Source organism: Paroedura picta, chromosome 11, assembly GCF_049243985.1.
Source record: "Paroedura picta isolate Pp20150507F chromosome 11, Ppicta_v3.0, whole genome shotgun sequence".
Lineage (NCBI taxonomy): Eukaryota > Metazoa > Chordata > Lepidosauria > Squamata > Gekkonidae > Paroedura > Paroedura picta.
This window is the reverse complement of record NC_135379.1, coordinates 27,925,668-27,949,426: the sequence shown is the minus strand read 5'-3', so window position 1 is coordinate 27,949,426 and position 23,759 is coordinate 27,925,668. Positions and strand designations below refer to the sequence as shown.

At 40.4% G+C, this 23,759-nt stretch overlaps 1 protein-coding gene across 2 annotated transcripts in view; it reads right to left on the bottom strand.

Moving 5' to 3' along the window:
* The window catches only part of DNAH11 (dynein axonemal heavy chain 11), a 191,927-nt gene that overhangs the window by 117,769 nt on the left and 50,399 nt on the right, over positions 1 to 23,759 (bottom strand). The window contains exons 24-38 of one of the 2 annotated variants that reach the window (XM_077303577.1): positions 23,604 to 23,726; positions 23,193 to 23,315; positions 22,544 to 22,768; positions 20,979 to 21,070; positions 19,548 to 19,674; positions 19,272 to 19,421; positions 17,451 to 17,684; positions 16,223 to 16,354; positions 13,914 to 14,074; positions 11,199 to 11,355; positions 9,515 to 9,660; positions 7,521 to 7,637; positions 4,080 to 4,218; positions 2,731 to 2,823; positions 1,415 to 1,609 (exon numbers count right to left, since the gene is read on the bottom strand). In XM_077303577.1, the coding sequence (XP_077159692.1) occupies positions 1,415 to 1,609; positions 2,731 to 2,823; positions 4,080 to 4,218; positions 7,521 to 7,637; positions 9,515 to 9,660; positions 11,199 to 11,355; positions 13,914 to 14,074; positions 16,223 to 16,354; positions 17,451 to 17,684; positions 19,272 to 19,421; positions 19,548 to 19,674; positions 20,979 to 21,070; positions 22,544 to 22,768; positions 23,193 to 23,315; positions 23,604 to 23,726 (2,214 nt within the window). Of the gene's footprint in view, positions 1 to 1,414; positions 1,610 to 2,730; positions 2,824 to 4,079; positions 4,219 to 7,520; positions 7,638 to 9,514; positions 9,661 to 11,198; positions 11,356 to 12,559; positions 12,586 to 13,913; positions 14,075 to 16,222; positions 16,355 to 17,450; positions 17,685 to 19,271; positions 19,422 to 19,547; positions 19,675 to 20,978; positions 21,071 to 22,543; positions 22,769 to 23,192; positions 23,316 to 23,603; positions 23,727 to 23,759 lie in introns of those variants that run through there. The other variant, XM_077303578.1, reaches the window with a different exon arrangement.

The following is a 23,759-nucleotide window of genomic DNA, read 5'->3' as shown; positions in this document are numbered from 1 at the left end:
ATAAAGACCAGGCTTAAGTATAAAGCCAGGCATGTGAAACAATGTATGTCAAGCAATACCAGTAAACTGAGTTTTATTAGTGCTGTGACATTTGTTAACCATTTCAGTGCATGAAGCATCCCAGAAACCATTTGACCTTGATGCATTGTCTTCTGCATGGAACAGATCAGTCAGGTGAAACAATTCTGTGAGTGATCTAGAAATTTTAATTCCACCAACATACTTTTAAGAGCTGTAACTTCTAAAAGTATGTTGATGAGATTAAAATTGCCAGATAAATTATACACACTTATACAGAAAGAAAAATTCTGCAAGTCCCTTTCTTTTAAAAACTGAATTGGTTAACATCCCACTCTAACAAAAAAATTGCATAAAATAAATGCAAAAGAGAAAATGGGAGCTGGCTCCTTTCTTAGCTGCTGGCAGCTAATAAAATTAAGTGGTTACAGCAGAGATGGCAAATGGAAGTAAAATCATCTGTGCAATTTCTCAGAGATTTAATCTAGAAACTCAAAGGGGCCATAGTAAGACATTTAATTGTGGAAACTGATTTCAATTAGCTTGCAAAATCTGTCATAAGGGAGAAAAGATTGTGGGTTTAATGGATCTAAGGGGGCTTCTTCAGTGGAACATAGGCTGGCAGACAATGGCAGCACCAGACTCTGTGTTACCTCCTCTTCTGGGATACACAGCTACTACTGCAGGAAGCTAGTAAGTAAGTAGAGTAGCAACATTAATCCAGCTCAGATTTGGTTTAGCACTCTCTCACACAGATATATTATCCACCAAGTGCCAGACTTATAGTTTGACTTCTATGGCACCATGTTGCTCCTGTTTCCGCAAATATGAGAGCAGATTTCATATGAGATGTGCTTTGTTTGTCATTCTTATCTTGTTATCTACACTGAGTCTTGCAGCAAATCTCATCCATCTGTACAACAGACAAATGCAGCTGTGGTGGCACAGTATGAATGCTGATAGGACCAATTCTCTCACAAGACTCTACTAAATCACAAAGGTTATTCTGTCTTTCTCTTCTTGTTTGATGAATAAAGGAGCAGAACAATCAATAGGCAAACCATAAGCACAAGTGTGCCCTGATTCTCATCCTGGTGAAACATGAATACTTTCGTACTGTGGTATTAAAAAGAATGAGTTACTTAAGTATACTTTAGAAAAGTACCAATAAATGTCCAGATAGGAGTACAGGCTGCATATTTTTACTGAAGCAGGAATCTATGCATGCAGATTTTGCCTGCACATTTACATTGTGTTTTGAAATACCAGCACTTTCAGGACACAATAGGAACATTGTAATGTACACAAGTTAACCTTCACATCTAATACAACCTGTCTGCAATTATTTTGATTGAAATTCTTAAGGGGTGTAATTAAAGGCAATGGATTCTTTTACTTTGAGAATAAAGCTCTCCTCAGGCTGCAAACGAAGCTCCAGGGTAGATTGTTTAACCATCTGTTCAAATTGCAGGTCCTGCTTCCTCGGAACATCTAGAACTGGAAATAGGTCACTGATCAGGCCCATGAAAATTGGGCTATCATCTGTCACAATCTTAGGCAAGTTGAAGTCCCTTAAGGCTCGCATAAGTACCTGGAAAGGGACAGTAAACCATGCATGTTATAATGTAAGGGCTTTCAATAGCCTGCCCTTGAACAGAATATACTTCTGTACAATACAGCAGTCAAATGTCCATCCATTTGAAAAGAAATAACTTTACAATCATCATCACTAATCATCAACTAACACCTGCACCTTCAGCCAGGAATTTGGGGGTGATCTTTGATGCCTCCCTTTCCATGGAGGCTCAAGATCACTAATGCAGCCCAGACGGCATTTTTCCATCTTCACCAAGCACAGCTACTAACACCCGACTTGTCCTCAAGACACTTGGCCATAGTGATTCATGCAACGGTCAATCCCAGGTTAGACTAATGTAACTCACTCTCTGTGGGCCTTCCCTTGGCTTTGATTCAGAAATTGCAGCTGGTACAAAATGTAGCTGCAAGGGTCCTCACTAGAACACCCTGGAGGATCCATATTCAGCCAGTGCTACAACACTTGCACTGGTTACCAGTCTGCTTCTGGGTCAACTTCAAGATTCTGGTTTTAACCTTCAAAGCTATATGTGGCCTGGGTCCTACCTACCTATGGGACTGCTTATCTGCCCATGCCCCCTGCACTTTGTTCTGTGGGTATGAAACTGCTAGTTGTTCATGGCCCCCAGGACATTCACCTAGCCTCATTCCCAGCCTGGTGGAATGAGCTCCCAGGAGCCTTGATGGAGCTATCAACGTTCCGCAGGGCCGGTAATATGGAGCTCTTCCGCCAGGCTTTTGGTTGAAGCTGGGGAGAAAGAGCTGTCCTGGGGAATAAATAATCTATGAACTGGAGGTCCCACCTATTAGAAGACCTATTTGGTTGTACCAGAGCATGGAAGCAGTTGGGATAGGCAATCCATTGACTGGTGTAGGGGAGGAATGGGGCTCCACCATCTGATGGAAATTTTACATCATTTTAGTACTTTACTAAGGATTCATTGAAAGGTAATTGTTGTATTTTATTCTTTTATCTTGATGTAAGCCACCCCGGGCTGACTATGTCGGGAGGGGAGGGGCATAAATTAAAATATAAATAAATAAATAAATGAGAGAAAGTAAGTGCTATAATCCGCTACATCTTTACAAACTCCAGATCGATACTGTTATACGTACTTGATCCTCAGGCCTAGTCTTGTCTCCTCGCTTGAGGGAACCAGCAACTACCAAGACTGATTTAACAGCACGAAGACCCCAGTCATAATGATCCTGTGAGATGATATTTAGAAAAAAATTAAATGAGCATTTGAGAAACATTTAAAATGAGAACTCAGAAGGTATAAAAGTTGTCACTGATAATGGACAGTATCCTATCAGTCATGTACAGAAGACAAATGTACTTTTCCCATGATACCCTCCATAGCTACAATGCCCCCTGTCTCCCAGAAAGAGCATTCTGGTTTGTCTCAGGATCCATGTAGAGGAATAGCCATGAATATTGGTAGGAATGAAGGGGATGAAACTGCCCCTTCCCTGCAACAGAACAGTGTCCGTGGAACAAGAAGAAACAATTTCAACTCCTTGTCCTCCTTTACACTTACCCTCCAAATCACCTGCTGTTGCTCCATGTGGGTCCTGAATCCTCAAGACTCATACTTCTAGCTGCATCAATGGAAAGGCACCAAGGAAAACTATGCCTTCCATCCAGAGAATGGTAGGATACTGCCCACTGTGTTCTTAAAATATGAGTATCCATGGTTTGTTTGTGTTTTAATTCAGATTATCTTGCTATAATATGGGAATACTTTCTGTAACAGTTGCTAAAAGGCCATGATACCATATCACTGCAACTGTTCATATTATGTAAATTATAGAGATGATTAGGCTAGCACAGAACCGTATCCCAAAATTGAATATCAGCTTACATATTAAAAGCAACATTTCCACCTCAAGAAAGTTTTGTTCTCATGAACAAAAACGTACTGAGTTATTTTCTAATACTGACTGTTCTCTATTTGTTCTAGGGCCCATTTGATAGAAGTACAAGCAGGAATCCACAAAGACTTGTGAGGGGCATAAAAATGGACAACACATGTCACCACAGACATTCTTAAGATGTGTCGTTTTCAGGACTAGATGTGTCTGGACTGTATCCCTTTAGAATGCAAGTGTGGGCGGACACATTTAAATTCTTTTAGAGCGCATTTGAAGCTGCAGTGGGAAGAAATCTTTGTGGGTGGAAATCTTGCCATCCATGAAACATTCTGGTTGATTTGCACTATTGCCTCCTTTGCCAGGTGCTACACTTTTCATCTATTTTACTTATTTATTCATTTATTACATTTTTATACCACCCTCCCTTGCAGCTCAGGGCAGTTCACAGAAAACAAATCTACAAATAACTGAAGCAATTTCTCAGGTTTCAAAAATACACCAAAATAATTCTTAGTACTATCATCCAAATAAAGCACACCAACATTTTATTAGCACTGGTGAAGCCCCAGCTTCCAAAAGAGCCTCCTTACCTGTTTAGAGAGAAGCCCTTCACAGAGTTTATACAAGGTAATAAATTTCCTGGCTAACAAGCGTGCATCAACAAACCCCTCAGCAACCAGCATAATTTCACAGATTAGTTCAATGTCAGGGACAACCATTGCACAGGGTCTAAGAAATATATGAAACCCAACACACAGATTAGCATTTAAGCATATAGTAAGAATAAGATACCTAACTTGCTTAAACTTGATATAATGAGTCTTCAAACATTTTAGCAGAGCTTGAGAGTTATAATTACATGTGTCAGTCAGAGCTAACAGGGGTTTTCTTTCAAAGAAAAATATTGTTAATTGTACACTGTTGAATATTGGCGTTTCCTACCAGTGTTCTTTCAAAGAAGACAATTAAAACATGAAGGCCTTTCAAGTCAGAATTGGTAGGTCCCTCAATGACAAGCCACAAAAATAATACAAGATGCTGTCATTTAACAGGCAAGTTTCTTGATAAAAGCAGGCCTAGCCATTCTGCATTTGATTTCTTTTTGAATGAAATGTGTAAAAAAAATTATACAAATTTAATCGGTACACTAATAATGTACAGCTGGTATTTTGAGTCATCTTTACTTTAGCTTTCCATGTTCCTTTTGTTCTCAAAATTACAAAAAGAATAAAACATTAATTAAAACACTTCAGTCACCCCATAAACCATGAATATATATGATTTTAGAATGGTATGTGCTTAAATGTCTCCCATTGGAATTTAACACAATTTAAAAGTAACCACACAGTAAGGAGTCTCTGCTATACATTCATCATTGCTGCAAAGGAATGCACACTGTCAATGAAAGTGCCTCACATCGGTTTTCTGCATGTTTCCTCCATCAGCTGCCATTCCCCTGCACCCTTTTACCACCATGCCACCTGACATTGGCTTATGGCTTACTGCTGTGGCATCATACACCTACAGTTATTTTATTTTTTTAAAGCCTTCACGTGGTGTGGCAGACAAACGGTGATGATGGGAGGCAAAATGCCATTCGATATGGGCAGGAGCTGTCTAAATGCATACCTTCCTATCCAGATTGCATGACAATGTACTGGACTGCTCTGTTCCCAAAACAATCACAGCAAAAACAGTGTGGGAAAGAGCACACTGAAGACTGGGAAATGACAACCATAGAGTGATTAGAGCATGATGTTGTGTTGATGTTTAAAAAACACCCCCCATTAGATATTAGGTTGATGTTTGTTTGATATTACTAGAGGTACGTACAAAAAGAAATCAGGATTGTCTGAATTTGGATAAATTGCCCCCCCAAAAAAATGGGGGGGGGGATTCCTAGAAACAACAACCCTGAATTCCAATACCAGTATGGTATTTGGATTTGGGAATTTTTTTTTTGAAATCCCAATATTTTCTGACTGTTATACCCAATGGGACCACTATACTCAATAGGGATTCTATCTGAAGTATCCAGGGGTCTAGGGGAGCCTTTACTTGAGGTAGAGGAGCCAACATTTCTGTATAGCACCTGGTGCCTCTCCTCAAAAGTTTCAGAAATATTGGACCAGGGGGATCCCCAAATAAGGTGACCCATTGTTTCTAATGGTAGGGGGAAATGGGGGGAGAGGAAGAGGAGAGATGCCAAATCAGAGGATCTTTCCAGTAGAAATGGAAGTGGGAGGGCTTTTCCCAGTAGAACCAGTGTATGTACAGAGTGCCTAGCAGAACCAGAACTGCCATTGCTACATTGGCATTGGCTCTTCTGGGCACTTTGTACACAAACTGATTGTGATAAGCTTGCATCCCCCCCCCACACACACACACTTGGCTTTGTTGAGCTGACATTGGCATAGTGGCACTGGCTCTGCAAAAATGCCCCCCCCCAACAGTTCCACAGCATCTACCAATATTATTCCTGGTGTCCACCAAGTTCTTTTAAAAAGTGGGCTGGGATAGGTGGAGCTTTTTGCAGCAAAGCTGCTAACTGGCCACTGGAGATTTGATTGGCTTTGCACATATTTTAAAATTTCGCTTTGGCAGCCACTGCCATCCAGCACAAGGATCCTCACTGTGAGACAGAACGTAAAATGTAGGTGCCTTTTTGTGGTAGCTATTTTACAGCTGTACCCACCACGCTGTGTCAGAATTATAATAGGTCTGACAGGCTCAATAAGGTTGGCGACTTTTGGTATACAGGTACTTCCTCTGAATTCTTCCCAGTTTGGAGATTCTAAATCAGGGGTAGTCAAACTGCGGCCCTCCAGATGTCCATGAACTACAATTCCCAGGAATCCCTGCCAGCGAATGCTGGCAGGGGCTTCTGGGAATTGTAGTTCATGGACATCTGGAGGGCCGCAGTTTGACTACCCCTGTTCTAAATTATCTGGGTCCTGGACACAAAATACCATCCATGGGTTAGTTTTCCATCATACTTTTGGTTGATATTTCTGAATTTTGAAAAAAAAAATGTATAGATTTTGTTTGTATTACCCCAGATTTTGATTGCAGTTTTTTTTTTCTTGGACATACACTGTGCTTGCACCAAGAACCTGCACATTAAAACCTCTTTCATTTTCAGTTAATTAAAAGAGTTAAATTTAAGTTTCCATGTAATCTTTGTAAATTCCTTACTAATAAAAGGATACAGAGGAAAACAGATAACCTGGACAGCAATGTAATCATTGCTTGAAAATGATGGTTCAGTTCTATAATTTTACTGCAGTTCTACTAAGTAGATCTGCACCCTAGTAACCATTCAGAATCAGAAGACCTTTATTGGTATATAAAGAAAGATAACAGAAGAAAAAATACATTATAAAGTATTAATTGTTCTACATTATGGAACCTCATAGCCAGCTGTACAAACTTAGCAACCGAATCAATAACTTGAGAGGTTTTGTTTCCTAATAGTAACCATTCAACAGAAACTACAATAGGCGGGTTACTTATATCCAGCATGCCACTCTAACGCAATTATTCAGTAAGAAGATTCGTATATCTGCTGACTTAGAAATAATTCAAATGTGCACAAAAAGGAAGATACTGTATACATCAAAAACATTTCCAAGCACTTTCTTCCTTTTGTTTATGACTGGTGCATGATAATATCAACATTCAAGTAAAAGTGCTTGGAGGCTCTGTTTTAAACAGGTTATTGGGTAGGGGTAATGCTGGTGCACATACAAAATGGAGTTAAACAGAGCTTCAAACCGATATACCATCTTTGAGGTTTTCATCCTGCCTAAGTAACACATCTTGTTTTGTATTGTGACGAGGCTTTCCAAAGCAATAAATCCATTTTACTATGTACTTAGCAAGCATATAAAAAGAATTCACTGCCTCAGCTTCCCACCAGCTATCAAAACTAACACTGGAGAGTATGTTACAAGCTCTGTTCTACATTGCAAACCAAATAACCAACATTAGGTGGCAGGAGTGTTCTGAATGCAAATCTGTATCATACTTGCCTGAAAAGAGCTTTAAGATTTTCAGGTAATTCTGTTCGGCCAGCATAGCCTGGATTCATAGTAATAAATATTCCAACTGATGGCTTCAATGTAATATTTTCTCCGAGGAACAAAAATCTGTTATCAATGAAAGGAAAGCACTGAGTACAATATTACCTTTTGTTTATTTGCAGGTAAGTCTATGTAATTCATTTTTCCTCTTAGAAAACATCTCTAATATAATCAAAACTATAACTAGGATCTAACAAAGGGCACAACAAATTTCACCTGTCCAAGTAGGCTTTGGGCTTGAGTTTCTAGGAGCAGGGCCCCTCCACAGTGTCCAACCACAGAGAAACTGTGAGGCCTTGTTCTTGCAGGGCGTGTTCAGAGGAAAAATGTGTCTGAAATCCTGATGCCTAAGATTTATTCTAAATTCTTTTTCCTATTGCAGAAGCAGCAATACTGGCATATTGCCTCTGCTCCCACCCCTGAACTTCTTAAAATTGAAAGAGAACAAGGAGAAAGTGTGAAATTAGAATGAACAGGGGGGAAAAGGCAGGCAGGCAGTAAGAGCAGATAAAAGAATAAAGAGAGAGGATGGAAGTTTGGCTAAATTAGAAAAGCAAAGTACAGAAATTTAACAAAAACACTGGAGGTGCCTTAACAGAATTAGAGAAATAAGGGGACACTACCTCCTCAACTTATTGGATGAGTTCTCCTTTCTCTGACAGTGCAGTCCTGAATGGAGTTACAGCCTTCTAAATCATTAGTTTCAATGTGCTTACAAGGATTTAATTATGTTTAAGATCACATTCTTTGGCACTGTTTCTCCTTAAAATGCATATTGAAAGGGATCACTCCTCCTATCATAATTCTTGTGATTAGGATTTGCCCTCTGTGCCCAAAGGTTGTTCTCCTGGTAAAATCTTATGATGGCTTTTGTTTTAATTTACTGTTATATTGTATACTGAAGATTAATGGGGGTCTTCACAAAACTTTCCTGAAAAACTGCATAGTTAGATGTCATAAATAACTTGTGCATTATTTACAACATTGTCTGGAACAAGGTCCAAGGCACGAACTAAAAATATCAGTTTATCCTTGAGTTTGCCTTGAGGCTTTGTACTTCTTGGTCTACCTAGTTGACCAAGTTGGGGGGTTGCCTGTGATTTGTCAAGCTGCCTCTTGAGAGAGATTGAACTAAGAGTCAAACAACATGTTTTAATGGGTCAGGTTTAGGTTCCCCTTGGACTAGGTAAATAATCAGTAATATGTGTATATGTGTATGGAGCACTTCTCTACAGCTCCAAACTGGGACAGATACCACCCCCCCCCCCAGCTGTTTCTTTATGGAAAAACTGCACAGGGTAGAAGTGATCTCCCTCCCCCATACATAACCCTGAAGACTTCAAATGATGTTCCCCACAGCTGCTGTATGTTTAAAAACAACATACTGTGCAATGACTAGACTCTGCTGAGCAGGAAGACATAATTTCAAGGGCTTAACAGAACTCTAGCTAAGACTATTCCATTTATTGTGAGAGGGAGAACCATATCATAATCATATAATCAGTTTTTCTATGCTCATTTTGTACTAATATATGGTTCTTTTATACCTATGTATACTGGCTTGTATCCCAGCACTCTGTTCAGCGAAGTCTGAAGCCTACTTCCAGATTAAGGAGCATTCCTCCAGGAGCTGTTACTCCTGTGGAACAGACTCCCTAGACAGTTGAAAGGCTTCAGACTTTGTTGAGTACAGTGACAGGATGTGAGCAACTGCTTCAAGTAGAGTTCAATGTAAGTCAATAAATGCCTTTGGTTAGTCAAACAGTGCCATAACAAACATGTAGAATGCAAGGTTAAAAGTAACAAAAGTTTTAGCATCTCTATGTACACAAACTTTCAATCACAAAAGCCTTGTTGCACAAATGGTTCAAAATACTTCCTTATCTTTAAATAATGCTTAATTCTAGAACCAATGTACCAAGAAATTGGTGGTAAATACTTACTCCTTTTTCTTATTTCTTATTGCATCATGGATAGTCTTTACTTGCACTGCCACAACTGAAAGAACTTCAACAGAAATTCGGTTAAATTCATCAAAGCATCCCCAAGCTCCTGTCTGGACTAAACCTTTATAGATGTTTCCTATGGACTGTAAGAAAAACATACTTAGGTTTCACAGATCTTCCCCCCTTTAAAGGAAACTTCCCATCAACATATATTCAACAGTAATACCACACTTCTGCACTATTAAATTGTCAGGTAGGTTCTGTCCTATCCTAGAACTTAGAGGGAGCCATATACAAACAGAGACTGAACTATGATATTAGTGGCTGCCATTCAATTTTATGGGATAAAACAAAGATAAGTAGGGATACAATTATGGGGGACAAATTTACTTCCATTTTATTTACTTCATTTATAATATTATTTATAATAATATATGCCCAGAGAACACTGCACTTTACACAATCCAATATGGCTAGCCAGTGGATAAGATTAAAGAGGGCAGGGGGAGGGGACAGGTTTTTTACTGTCCGCCATCTTATTATGTTATGTTATTATTGTATTCTATTATGTTTTAAGGGGTATTTTAGGGGATTTCATTGCATTTTACTGCTCTTGTACACGCCACAAGACATTTGAGTGCAGTGGTATATAAATATAAATAAATGAACAAACTATATTCTACAACACCACCACCAATATAAATAATACAGGGACAAGAAATGTGTGCAAAATTAATCACAGAATGCTTGTGTTCGTATTGCTTGTTGTAAGAATTCTGCAACTCTATCCATTAAAGCAGGGTTCTGGCTGTTTAGCAGCAGAAGCTTCTTATATTTATCAGAAGCCTCCCATTTTCTAGCTAGGAGCAGCAACAGGAATTTAGCCCTAATACTTTTACCTTCATGTAGTGGACGATATAATAGAACATAAATAACATATTATTTACAACCTTGGTTGCAAAGGCACAATCTATTTGGGTGAAAAATTTTAAGAAATCTTCCTATCATCATTGCAGAAGACAAAGCAGTGAACCTGGCAAGCATATAGGCTCTATGTTGCTGTGGATCTGTTAGATGGTAAAAATATGATAATCCATAATCAAAATATAACCAAATATCCAAGCTCAAAGGTAAAAAAATATGTTTTGACAATGTTTTTATCTTAGTACCTGCTTGCAGGGAAGGACAGTATAAAAATCTAATAATAAAATAACCTGTCTTTCCCCCCAATAATGACCTAAAGAGGCTTACATTGTTCTCCTCTCCTCCATTTGTCTCATAATTCTATGAGGTAGGATCAACTGAGAGGGTATGACTGGCAAAGGTCACCCAACAAACATCCACAGCAAATTGGGGATTCAAACTAGGGTCTCCCAGATCCTACTACAAGATTTTGACCACTATACCATGCTGTCTCACCATACTTGACAACTAATTAGTTAACTTTCTTGAATACAAATGGCTGGAAAAGCAAAAAGTACTAAAGCAATCCAAAGCAGGGTCATGCTCCTAAATCACCTAAAGTTTTTAGAATGGTGTTATTTGGCTTAGAATTCCACAGCAAACTGCGGAAAAAATAAAAATAGCTCAGGGTAGACAGCGCATCCCCTTCCACTAATGCATAGACCTCAACCCATGCACAATCTGCTCTCCATAATGTACAATACAGAATACATAGCACCTTGTAATCCATCTGTTCTGAACAGTTGAAGACATAGACCATCATCCCAAGGGCATGGCCCAAATCTTTGGTAGTCTCTGTTTTGCCTGTCCCAGCTGGACCAGCAGGAGCCCCACTCATTGTCAGGTGAAGAGACTGTGTCAGAGTAATGTAGCACCTTCAAGCAATGAAAAGGACCATCATTAAAACAAATTAATATAATCTGCCTTTAATTGTTGATATTTCTTAATGGCTGATGTTCCAAAACCAAAAAGTACAATAAATGTATACTTGGTCAACTTGCACTAAACTTTAGTTTTTAACCTGTCTGGCATTTTTAATAAAAGATTGTGCTATTTATTATCAGAGAACATGCAAAGCAGTGTTTTGTACAGCAAATAAGTAATTGTGGCAAGAATAAATACATTACAGCCTTGATCAATCATTTATAGGCCTGCCAGCTCTGGTTTGGGGCATCCCCAGAGATTTGGGGGTAGAGCTTAAGTACAGTTAGGTTTGGGGAGGGGAGAGACCACAGCAGGGTTTAAATCCACAGAATCCATTCTCCAAAGCAGACTATTTCTTCAGAGGAACTGAACTCTGTAGAATGAAGATAAGTTTTGATTCCAGAAGATCTCCATGCCCCACCTAGAAGTTGACAACCCTATAAATCAGATCTGTAGCACTAATCTTGATCCTCTTTCCCTTCATAAAGTTACAGGTTGGGGATTTAAAAGGACTTGCGAAAGGTACATCATTTACCCCTATTTTCGCCCTACTTTATTTCTTAGAATCATAGAGTTGGAAGGGGCCATACAGGCCATCTAGTCCAACCCCCTGCACAACGCAAGATCAGCCCTAAGCATCCTAAAGCATCCAAGAAAAGTGTGTATCCAACCTTTGCTTGAAGACTGCCAGTGAGGGGGAGCTCACCACCTCCTTAGGCAGCCTATTCCACTGCTGAACTACTCTGACTGTGAAATTTCCCCCCCCTGATATCTAGCCTATATCGTTGTACTTGAAGTTTAAACCTATTACTGTGTGTCCTCTCCTCTGCAGCCAACAGAAACAGCATCCTGCCCTCCTCCAAGTGACAACCTTTCAAATACTTAAAGAGGCCTATCATGTCCCCTCTCAACCTCCTTTTCTCCAGGCTGAACATTCCCAAGTCCCTCAACCTATCTTCATAGGGCTTGGTCCCTTGGCCCCAGATCATCTTCGTCGCTCTCCTCTCTACCCTTTCAATTTTATCTACGTCCTCTTGAAGTGAGGCCTCCAGAACTGCACACAGTACTCCAGGTGTGGTCTTCTTCCCCTTCCCTGACATAACCTCTCTCCTTTTTCCTGCTTTTTTTCTCCTTCCCACCTAACAGCCAACCTACCTTTAACTGCCTCACTGACTTTGGCTGAATCCTGGAAGCCCTTCCCCAGGAAAAGTGTGCCTGGGTTGTACAGCAGACAACAGTACTGAGTGGGGTCCAGTGATGCAGAAGTGGCCAATAGCAACCCAAATCCATGGTGACAGTGGTTGGCAGGCCCAGTTGTGTGAGTAATGACCTTCCAGCATCCACTACTGGTGCTGTTGCTCATGAGACCTCTCCCCTCAGGAGACATGTCTATTGGGGGTGAAGGAGAACCTTGCTCATTTGGCCTCCCAGTTCATTTCTGCTCTTCCTTCACAACTTTTCTTTAGAGAAACAAAGCCCTGGATACCTTGTTGTGGCTGCCTAGCAACGGCAAACAGTCACAGAATTTAGTGGAAGTTCTATTCTTAAAGCTACAGGTGTCACTTCTGTTATTATGGATTCTAAGTTCATGGGACTTCAAGTTTTTAGAGGAATTTCTCTGATCTGTTCCTAACTTTGTTTCATGGCTCAGTGAATTATACCTTTTACAGCATGAGTTGGAAATGGATACTTTGATCCTCTCAGTATCTTACAGCCCCAACCTATAGTCTTTGACACCAATGCAACATAATGGAGTATCTAGGATAAGGATCTGAGTGCAGACATAAGCACAACTCATTTCCTTCTTCCAGCACTATGATCTGACTCTAATCACTGTGATGGCACATCAGCGACCTTATGGGCTGGCCAGTGCTTTCAAAACCTTGCAAGTGAAACTAGAGGGATTTTTGCTGAGTAAAAGGCATGCAATTTATAGCTGAATTCTGCTTTGTGTAATGTCTGATGCAGCAGATAATTTAATTTCATTTATATTGCATTTTATAGATATTGGATCAATGTTTCCACGTTCCCTTGATAGAAGTGGAAACTATATCTTTGGAAATCTTCAGCTTCACTCCACGCTCAAATATTTATTCAATTGACCTTTAAACTGATAGGCAGCTCTGATTCCATGTCAATGGATGAAAAATCAACACCACTCCCCTCCAAATCAAGGGGGGAAAGGAAAAGAAATCCCTATTGTGTGGGCTCCACCTATTTCCAGATACAAGGTCTTTCCTTTCCTGCCTATTCCCTCCTTTCAAAATCTTTGATTAAGGTTAGTACTTGCAGGCAATCCAAACTATCTGTCCTTGTCATGCTATGAGCTACAGACTGTGCAGATTATAAAGGGTATTTTATATTCTAGCCCACTGTCCACTGGTTCATTCTCAACTACAAAGTGCCATTTGTGACATAAAGATTTTTTACATGAGATTTAATGTTTAACTTTGCATTCTACAGGATGGATCAAACAGAAATAATTCACCATTAGCTAAAGAGACATAACCTGTCAGTCAATGGTGTAATGACTAGCCGAGGGGTATTTCCAAGGTATTCATAGCAGTTCTGGAACTGAGCATCACATATGTTGACAAAGCAGTGATTCTGGACCCCGTCCCATCTATGGCGTAGTTGCGATAGCCAAGCAAAAGCTTGGGAACTAGTGATCTAAAAGGCCCAAAAACATTTCACAACTGTTATGTTACACAGACTTAAAAGAGACTTAACATGTCCAAATGCCTCAACTGTCATCACTAGTTTCCACGTCTCATTCCTGGTCTTTCATAAGAAATAACTCCCACCAGCAATTATAAAGAAATAAACTCAATTCGAGGCACCCGTACGCCAGAAAAAAAGTGTACTGTCAGATCTTCTTTTTTAATGGGCTGTTTTTGTTGCAACATACGTTACAACTCCATTTGCCAAGATCTTACTCTGTTCTTTTACAAGAAACAAATACCACATATTTGATATTACAGAATTTTATATGTGTCTTCCAGCAGCATTCATTTTATTCCAATTATTTTATTATTTCTTTTAAATAATGTCTCCAGGGTTCCACAAAACAATTATAGCTTTGATGCCTCGTTTGTTTTATACAAATGCCTGTCCTGTCCCTAATAACAGTGGGAAATGGAATTAGTGGGATCAGATCCCTTTATTATGATGTGTAGGTGATGTAATATTTCCTTGAAAGATTTTTTCCTCAGTGTACAGACCAGTCCCCATGGTTTCTCCCTGGCAGCGCAATCTGTGTTGCGACTTCAGCCCTGTGCTGCTAGTCACCTGCCTAAAGGGATAAATACTTGGCAGCAGAATGGGGGAAAGTTGCTGTACAGTGTTGTCGGGTGCTGCTTCAGTAGCATCCATGATCTCGCTGCAGCAGGCGTGGAGTGATAGACAGAACCAAAGGGCAGGCAGAACCAAAGGGAGTCATGAATCAAAGAAGCAAAGCCAAGCATCCATCACTGGCAGGGAGTGGAGAGGAGCCATGCTTTTCCTTTGCCATGAACCTCCCCTTAAAAAGACCAGCTTCCATAAGAAGCCCTGGACACCTATCAGTGGAGAGGGGGACGTCACACATCAGCCCTGCAGGCACCCCCCAGTGGTGTTCAGAACAGAGTGCACAGGGCCCCAGAAAGTGACAAAGAACAAGAATGTGAATATGAGAGTGCTCCCTGACTCCATCAGCTGTGGTGGCCAAATGGGCAGTTATGGTGTCCAGGATGTCCCTGGGCCACCCCTGATGAAGGCACAGCAAGAGGAGGGACAGGGGTTACAGGAGCCCAGAGAGTCTCAGAGAGGTCCCCCAGCAGTCTCTCAGTGCACCCCTGTCCCTCACCCATCTCCTTCACTATGGCAAGAAGCCTCTCCAGGTGTCCAGCAAGTACTATTACAGATATTGCCAGCCCTTCCATCCAATGCTGCCCCCTGGAAAAGGCTTCCTGCCATTTGTGATGGCTCTCTAGCTGCTCTCACTTGATTGCCACCCATATGTAGGAAAGGCTGAGTGAGATGGGCTGTGCCAGATGTGAGCCCTTGTCAGGGGGACCAGATAAGGGGCCAGGATCCCCTCCCTCCTCTCTACCACAGCAATGACACCTGCCCCATCCCTGCTGCCCCTGAGTCTACCACTGCAGGTTCACTAGCATCTGAAGACAGTTATTCTGCCCTCCTCCAGAGCTGGGGGTTCTAGGATCCCAGGTGTCCAGAGAACCATGGAGGCTTCCATTGCTATGTGCCTCCTCAGGGTCAGGATGTGTAGCCGATTCACAACATCAGCAGTGAACAGGGATCTAGGCATAGGGGGAAACACAGCAGTCAGTCCATGGGTGTTCCCAGGCAGTCACCAAGCCCTTGCACCCTAGCCCCCCTCAGAGGTGCATCACCTCCCACAGCCTGGGAGCCTAGATGCCTTTTCCTTCCTATCACTCAGATCCACCTCCATATTGCTAGTCACATGGAGGAAATGTCCTTGTAGATCTAGGAAGTGTTACAGAAACGCTTCAGCTGTGGAGATGGGAGTACAATGTTAGCAGAGTTTCTGTGCACTGTGGGGGATGGGGTTTGTACCCTGCTGCTCAGACTGCTAATGCATCTTGGGCCCTTCTCGCTGATCTCAGAGGATAGGCCTGCAGCAGAGATGCAAGGGGTGGGGAGGAAGGCAGGAAGGAGCAGGAAGGGTAGTAAATGAACATCAGGGCAATAAAACACATCCAACAGGTCAAATCAACTACAGACCCTACATAGCTGCAACCTAAAAATCTAAAACCATGGCAGAAACTACAGAGTTCTGACACATATGCCTAAATTTACCTTTTGAGCAATGAGCTTTGTCACCACATCTCTTGCATGAACATCTATTGTACATATAGTCATAATCTTCTGCCTGTCACCGGGTGTGAGCTCTCCCAACAAGAGAGAGATAAGAGCATTTAGCTGAGCAATCTAAAAAAGGTATGAGAAAAAGTAATTTTATTGAACTGATGTCAAATACAGTATTCCCGAAATTACTCATTACTACTAGTTTACTTAATATGGGAAATTATTTCAACTGTTCTACCAATTTCATAATACAGTAAACAGTAACCTCATTTTAAAAAATGAACCTCTGTAAAATGTTGTAAAGGAGTTAAGCCACTCGAAAGAAAATATACTATTTGTGTTGGAACAGTTTGCACAAGTGAGGTATAGAACAAATGTGATGCTGGAAGATTCCTAGGAAAATCTTTAACCCTTCAGTGAAATTATGCTTGGGTTAACCTATTATCCCCATACGATTTAGCTACTCAAAGCCAAATCTAATGCTGCTGAAAAAACATGCAAGCAGAGGGTCAATCTGAAGAACTAAATTCTGAGGGTGGTGTGTTCAACAATTTAAACCAGCAATGGTTCACAAAAGCAAACTGGCTACCTCTTTTAAAACCAATAATATGAGATCACAGTGATTAGTACTAGGCAATCAGTAAGCATTTGAAGCTTCTGAACAGTGTGCAATATTGCAAACTGTTATGTGATAAACAATGGATCACCCTGAGTAATCCTGATTCTCTAAGAAACACCACAGCTGGCACACAAGACCCAAGAAGGGCAAAAAAAAAACTCTGCTGGAAACCTGACTTAGATCTACATTTGTGGACCTACTAGTATCCCAAGCCTCAAATTTAGTCTTCCAGGGAGCAAGATGTCTCCTTATTTCCTGGATGATAGTGTTGTGAAACAAAAAGCATTGCAGTCTTGCCCTGAGTGGTAATTCCCCCCCCCCCTCGGACTTTGCCACTTCACAGATTAAATCTTCCCCTATTTTCCTCCATAAATAGACACAAACTAATGTGAGAACCAGAAAAGAGGAATATAGCCCGGGGTTATTTGGACATGGACAGAGGGGTGGTGCATGAGAGAAGAGACCTCATGTAAACAAAACACACACTTCGGTCCTGAAATGACATTGATCAGGAGAGGTTTCCCACCGGATTCTGCTGACTGCAAATTATCCTGTGTTACACGTGTTCAGATATTATGTTGCTAAAGAAGAAATCGATACCTGTTTTTTATTATAATCCTTCAAAGCTGTTTCATATCCTTCTTCTAGCCTACTGAATGCTATTCCCACATCTGTAGTAAACCAGATTTGACAGCCAGTGAGTGCCACTTGAGCTGGGTAGTCAAAAATCCACTGTTCTCTGGGCTTTTCCTCGTATAGACCAACAGCTTCAGTGATGTGATGACGGACTGTTTCACACATGGTTTCTTCAAGATATTTTAACCATGTTTCCACCTTTTGGGATAACCAAACAAACATACTATGCTTTGTATCTGAGAAGAATGAGAAATGACTGGAAAAAATCCTTCAGTGGAGACCATATCAAGAAGTGTAGGCATTTATTTAACAAGTTCTTTTGCCGACCTCCTCCATAAGCACCATTTGTCTCTATTAGGGAAGGGGCCCAACTGGGAAAATGTGATTCATGGTTTGTAGCCAATTCATGAATCAAACCACCATGAACCACAACAAGAACTAAACCAAACCAAACGAGGGGGCTTGTTTATGATCCTGCAAACCCTGTTTGTACCATAGGACCTTTAAATAGGGTTTACAGAAGGCCTAAAAAACAACTGAGCAATGGGGAGCAGCTGTTGTGAGCTATTCGGTATAGTCCCTTTAAACTTTTTAAGAACAGGAGACAGACCAAAAAACAGCTAAGCCAGTGGGGAGCAGCTTCCCTGCCAGCCCAACTTCCAACTCTCTTGTGTAGCCCCATTTAAAGGAGCTGCACAAGGAAGCCCAATAGAGCTGAACCCATGGGAAGAAGTCTCTCCACCAGCCCAATTTCAGACACCCCACCAGCTCAGCTATTTTGGGGGCTGGTTTATGCAGTCCCTTTAAAGTTTGAACCTTTGATTTCTGCCCCATCCAGGAATCCCCACAATCTGCTTTAAAAGTTGGTGGAAGTTTGTGACTGTAGTCCCACCACAAACACCTCTTTGTGAACCACAGGGCAAAATTTGAGATGAATTTTGCTTTGTAGTTCAATTCATGCCCATCCCTAGTTTATATAGCAACCCACAGTGCAGCCCTAAGCTAGACCACTGACTTCAATAGACTTTCAATGAATTTATAAGAAAACAAGATTGCCTAGTCCACCTGTAATATGGGTCCAATCAGGACAGGACTCATAGCGCAGTTACACCTCTCCAAAGTGGTTTTCAGTGGCCACAGGTTGGACGCATACACACTGTAACATCAAGTCTGGCTCTTAGGTAGTGCAAAAGAGTACAAGATAACACAATGGGACTCAGAGGATGAACAAAGAAACATAAATAATAGCATCTTTTGGAGCCTGTGTCAGATACCTGTGCTTATGACCCTAGGTCTCCAGTAGCAGCTGGTTGACAATATTTTAGGTTACAATATATACAGCAATATTTACAATGCCTTTCTTACAAGATAGTTTACATCCATCTAAGTCAGTGCATCTATCCAGTCCATATTTACAATGCCATCCTGAACAAAAATACACCCTTTTAAGCCAATTGTCAATCGATTTGGAAGGTTGTAACTCTATTTAAGTTTGCACTATTAGTTTTCCAGACAACCAATGCCATTAAACTTCTGTTATGAATTCTTCAAAGTATTGAAACATAGCATGCCTTTTGATTCTCCCTCTGTAACATAATCAAAGTTCAGAAGTAGAGGTAAGATGGTTTTGAAAATTTTATCTAAGACGATGGCAGAATTTTGCCTGTTTGCTAGGAAGTAGGTTAATGTTATAGATTAACTCTTGAGCTAAAAGGATAACTCTTTTCATTTTAGAAAATAAAAGAAAGAAAAACCCTGCACTTCAGTTTTGAAAGAAGTCCATACCTGACCAACACACTTGAGTTCTACGTTGAAAGGGACATATTCTTTTTCTTTGCTGAACATCCCTAATGCAGTATTCCTGGATTTCTCATTGTTGTCTTGAAATTTAAGATCAGCCATATTGTCAAAAAGTTTAATAAGATGGCAGGTCACCTAAATTAAAGAAAGAGCATACAATTAAGGAAATCAATCATTTCGGCTTTACTCAGACTTTAATAACTTTGTACTATCATATTTCTTTGGAGATAATGTTTTATATATTATTACAAGAAACTATACCTGCTTTGGTTGGGCTCCTTTTGAGAGAATGTCAAGCAGATCAGCAGATGAAACAAAATAGAACCGAGGAAAAGCTAAACGTTTGGTTTCTAAATATTCAGCTAGGGCTTTTTCACAAATCAAGAGTCTGAAAATTAAGGAGAAAAGACTTTTAAGAAGAAAAGAATATATATATATATATTCACCACAAATTATGAATCTAGCCATTGATAATCAAGGATAACAATATTTTACAGTTTCTTTTTGAACTTTTCTTTGATATAGATTTTCACAGAGTTGTCAAACATACAGCTTAAGAGACAGAACTGGCCTGTCCAGGGCTTGAAAAACTACCTTATTTACTTGCAAGGAAGACGACTCATCTCCTAAAAGTACTATATACATAAATAACTGATGAATGATTTGTATGGAAACACATGATAACACCCCCCCCCCCCTTTATGGTATCTCTTGGGAAAATCTAGTCTTGCATATTGGGGCTTTTGTGGGTTCACAGTAAATCAATTGCTTTCACTGCTAGGGATCAATTGTTTTTGTTTGCATTTTGCCAAAGATAATGTTGGGTTTGCCTGTGTCCTTTATAAAGTTTATATCCCCGGTACCTTGAATTACATTTTATGACACACATGGCCTCGTAACATTTATGTCATATCCAGCCCTCTTAATAAATTAATTCAACATCTCTAATTACAATGAAGTGTCCCAATTCAGTGACTGATAAAAATAGAGCCTACCTGCCCACACATAGAGCTATCTGTACAGGTCTGACTATCATAAGGCTTTCAACTGCCCCAATGCAGAGATCTATGTGTATTCTGATGAGCACATTATCATGACCAGGATTCCATAAAGGGTTGGGTGCTTTGGCCGCCAACCAGCATGCCAGTCGGCGCATGCACGCAGGCACAGAGCTCTGCACCCGCATGCATGCAGCAACTGGCACGCCGGCGTCGCCCCTCTCCCCCACGCCACAGTGCTGGATACTTCAGGTGTGAACTGCTGCTTCAGTGGCCAAAGCACCCAGCCCTCATTCCATACTCCCTTTATCATAGGAGGAGTCAAAAGGCATATGATGGAGGTGAATGTTGCATGAATCTCCTTAGGCATTCACACACTACTACAAACCTTCACAGAGAAAGACAAGGAGTTCCAGGGAATACTGATGCTCCTACCTCCTGTCCATGAGGAAGTTATTAAACAATTTAAAAGTTATTTACTATACCATAAATTGATCACTCATTTGGAAAATTTCATTTCAGTATGATGGACTCTTTCATTAAAGAACAGGGCTTGCCATTCTTTTTAACAAGCACAGTAGTGGCCGTATAAATAACAGAAATGAATTCAAAAAGGCCATACCCATTGTCTTGGATACCCTGCTCATTGCTGGATGCTTTAAAATTTTGTATAAAATTACTAGCTCAGGTCTACCTGTGTTGCAGGCTTTCCAGTTTTTCATATAAATCGGGTTTTGTTGTTGCTTCCAGTACATTTTTTGTGTTTGCCGAGTCAATCATTAATTCCTGGATGAATACAAAAATACTAATCAAAATAATTAATCTTCAGGAAACCTCATAAATCCTGTATTTTAAAGCTGGGTTTCTACATTCAAACTATTAAAAAGCATTTGTTCAAAATATGTTGTCTTCTGAAACATATAATTAACTATTTTGAAGATGTGAAATGCAGCAATAATACATTTTAGCATTGCTTACAATATCCTAAACTGTTCACTTTGAGGAAAAGGTTTTAAGTAAAACCTTCTCATAATATTTTTCTCCACAGATATCAGGTGGAAAACATGATTTTGTGGTTTCCATTTGCCCAGATTTCAGCACATCTGGCCTGAATTATTGTTCCCTGTTCAGTTACTATGTTGAAAATACAATACAATTCTAAGTTTTATCTGTTCCACATAATATATTACTGGTAAGGCCTTGGAGGAGGAGCGTGTCTCAAGGCTTAAGTGCCACCCAGCACTGTCCCACCCCTGAGTACCTTCTCGTCCAACCAGCTTGCCTGTCTGTCCAGCGGCCAGCCAATCGCCTTCCATTCCCCACCCCTGACCACCCCCTTCTCCTTCCACTTCCCTCCAAGGCTCAGAGCCTGTAGATCCCTGCTGCATGAGAGCTGCCTCTGCCAGTAAGTTCCCTTCCCAGGGGCCTCCAGCCTGCAGCCTTTCCAGGTCCTGGGGGGAAGGAGTGGCCATCCACAGAGTTCTTCCACCCCCCCCCCCACTCTAGTGCCCATTGTATTCCTGAGTGCAACAGGCTTGGCCCCTAGTGACTGTATAACAATACAGTCTAATATTCTTAATAATAGTTAGCTCCATTATGGTTACAAAATCAGGAAACACGGGCCACCTAAGTACAAGGTAGAGTTTTCTACAGGCAATTAACAAAAAAAATATAGGAAAAATAAATAATTGCTTGATCAACCACAGTGTTTCCAGAGGTGACAAAATGCTGAAAGGTAGTTAAAGCAACCAGTCTGAAGAGGCAACACAAAACTGTACTAAATAAATAAAAGTAGGATGGGGAATTAGCCTGCTCAAGGCCCTGAGAGATTACAGGATCCTGGGTGAAGAGGTAGGAGAGACAGAAGGAGAGTGCCTACTTGGTGTAGTGGTTAGGAGTTCAGACTTCTAATCTGGCGAGCCGGGTTTGATACCGCGCTCCCCCACATGCAGCCAGTTGCAGCACTGATAAAGCGTTCTTACCGAGCCGTAATATCAGGGCTTTCTCAGCCTCACCCACATCACAAGGTGTCTGTTGTGGGGAGGGGAAAGGGAAAATAACTGTAAGCCGCTTTGAGACTCCTTCTGGTAGGGAAAAGCGACATATATTCTTCTAGAATTTCCAAACTGTTTTCCATTCCAGCTATTGTTTGCAGGCTTCTAGCCTTTTTTCCTACAGGGAAACTTAAATGACAAAGGACAGATATGAGATTTTGATAATGTGACATGAATGTTATCAGGGAGACTGTTCTGCATTAACCTTAAAATCTGAATCAATGCTATCAAATAGTTTTGCATCTCTGGGAAGCTGATCTCTGATATCATGAGAGCCAATGAAAATGACTTCTAGATGAGCCCATGTACGCTGAACTTCCATCCAAATATATATGACCGCATCTGCCACATTCAGCTTTTTCTGCCAGTTTAAGACTTGTCCAATAAAATATTCAACGTATTTGCTCTGTAGAAGTGTTTGCAGCTGAACCTTGAAAAACAAAAGAGGAAGGATAAAATTAAAGGATAAATAAAATTACTTGAACAAGCACATGAGACACTGCCACAAAAGTTTTACAAAAATTTTACTGCAAGCTATTATTACAGTAAATCATAGCAAAAGACATTCTCAAACCTTGCAAATGGACAACATATTATTAAATGATTCTATACTATCTAAGGGAGGGGGAGACCAAGGACCTATAATTTTGCTAACTCCTACACAGACAGGAATTTTTGTTAAAACATATACACTCAAGAACACATATAATTTTACAGACTAACATCTGGGACGGTTAAGATTCATTTAAATACAAATTCTGGAAGCAGAGCTGTAAATTTAGCCCAATTATAAAACACATCAGAAATTCAGAAAAGAGTTCATTTATTACTTACATTAGAAAATAATATCTTACTTGGTTATTGTCTAACGTCTCAAAAAGCTGTTCATCAATTTTCAGCAAAGGAATATTGGTCCTGTAATGCTTTTCATAGGTAAACTCCATTGTAGTCCACATTTGACTGATTTCTATGAGAATCTGGTTAAAAATAATGATGCTGATTTAGAAACATTTGATAATAAAAATCCCAGAAAGGTAGAATGCTAGTATAAAATGCTAGATTAGGACTGGTGAACCTGGGTTCAAATTCTAATATGACATCTTCATTGGGTGACCTTGTCCTAGACATACATACATAGTTTATCAAGAGCTACCATTTTCTTCACGGTGATGGCAGCTTTCAAGAAAAGTCAAATGCCTTGAAATTGTTGTAGTAATTCATACCCATGCAGCTGTTAAATATTGCCAAAAGTGGGAAATACAAACCTTTTCAGTGCCTAGCTCTTTCACTGCTTTGTCTACAATCCTTCTAATGTCATCTTCAAACTCATGCAACTTCAGGGCCAGCAACTCTGCTAATGTTGTATGTTTGCTTATTGAAAACTGAACCTGCAAAAGAGGAGCAACAGGCCTTTGTCCTAC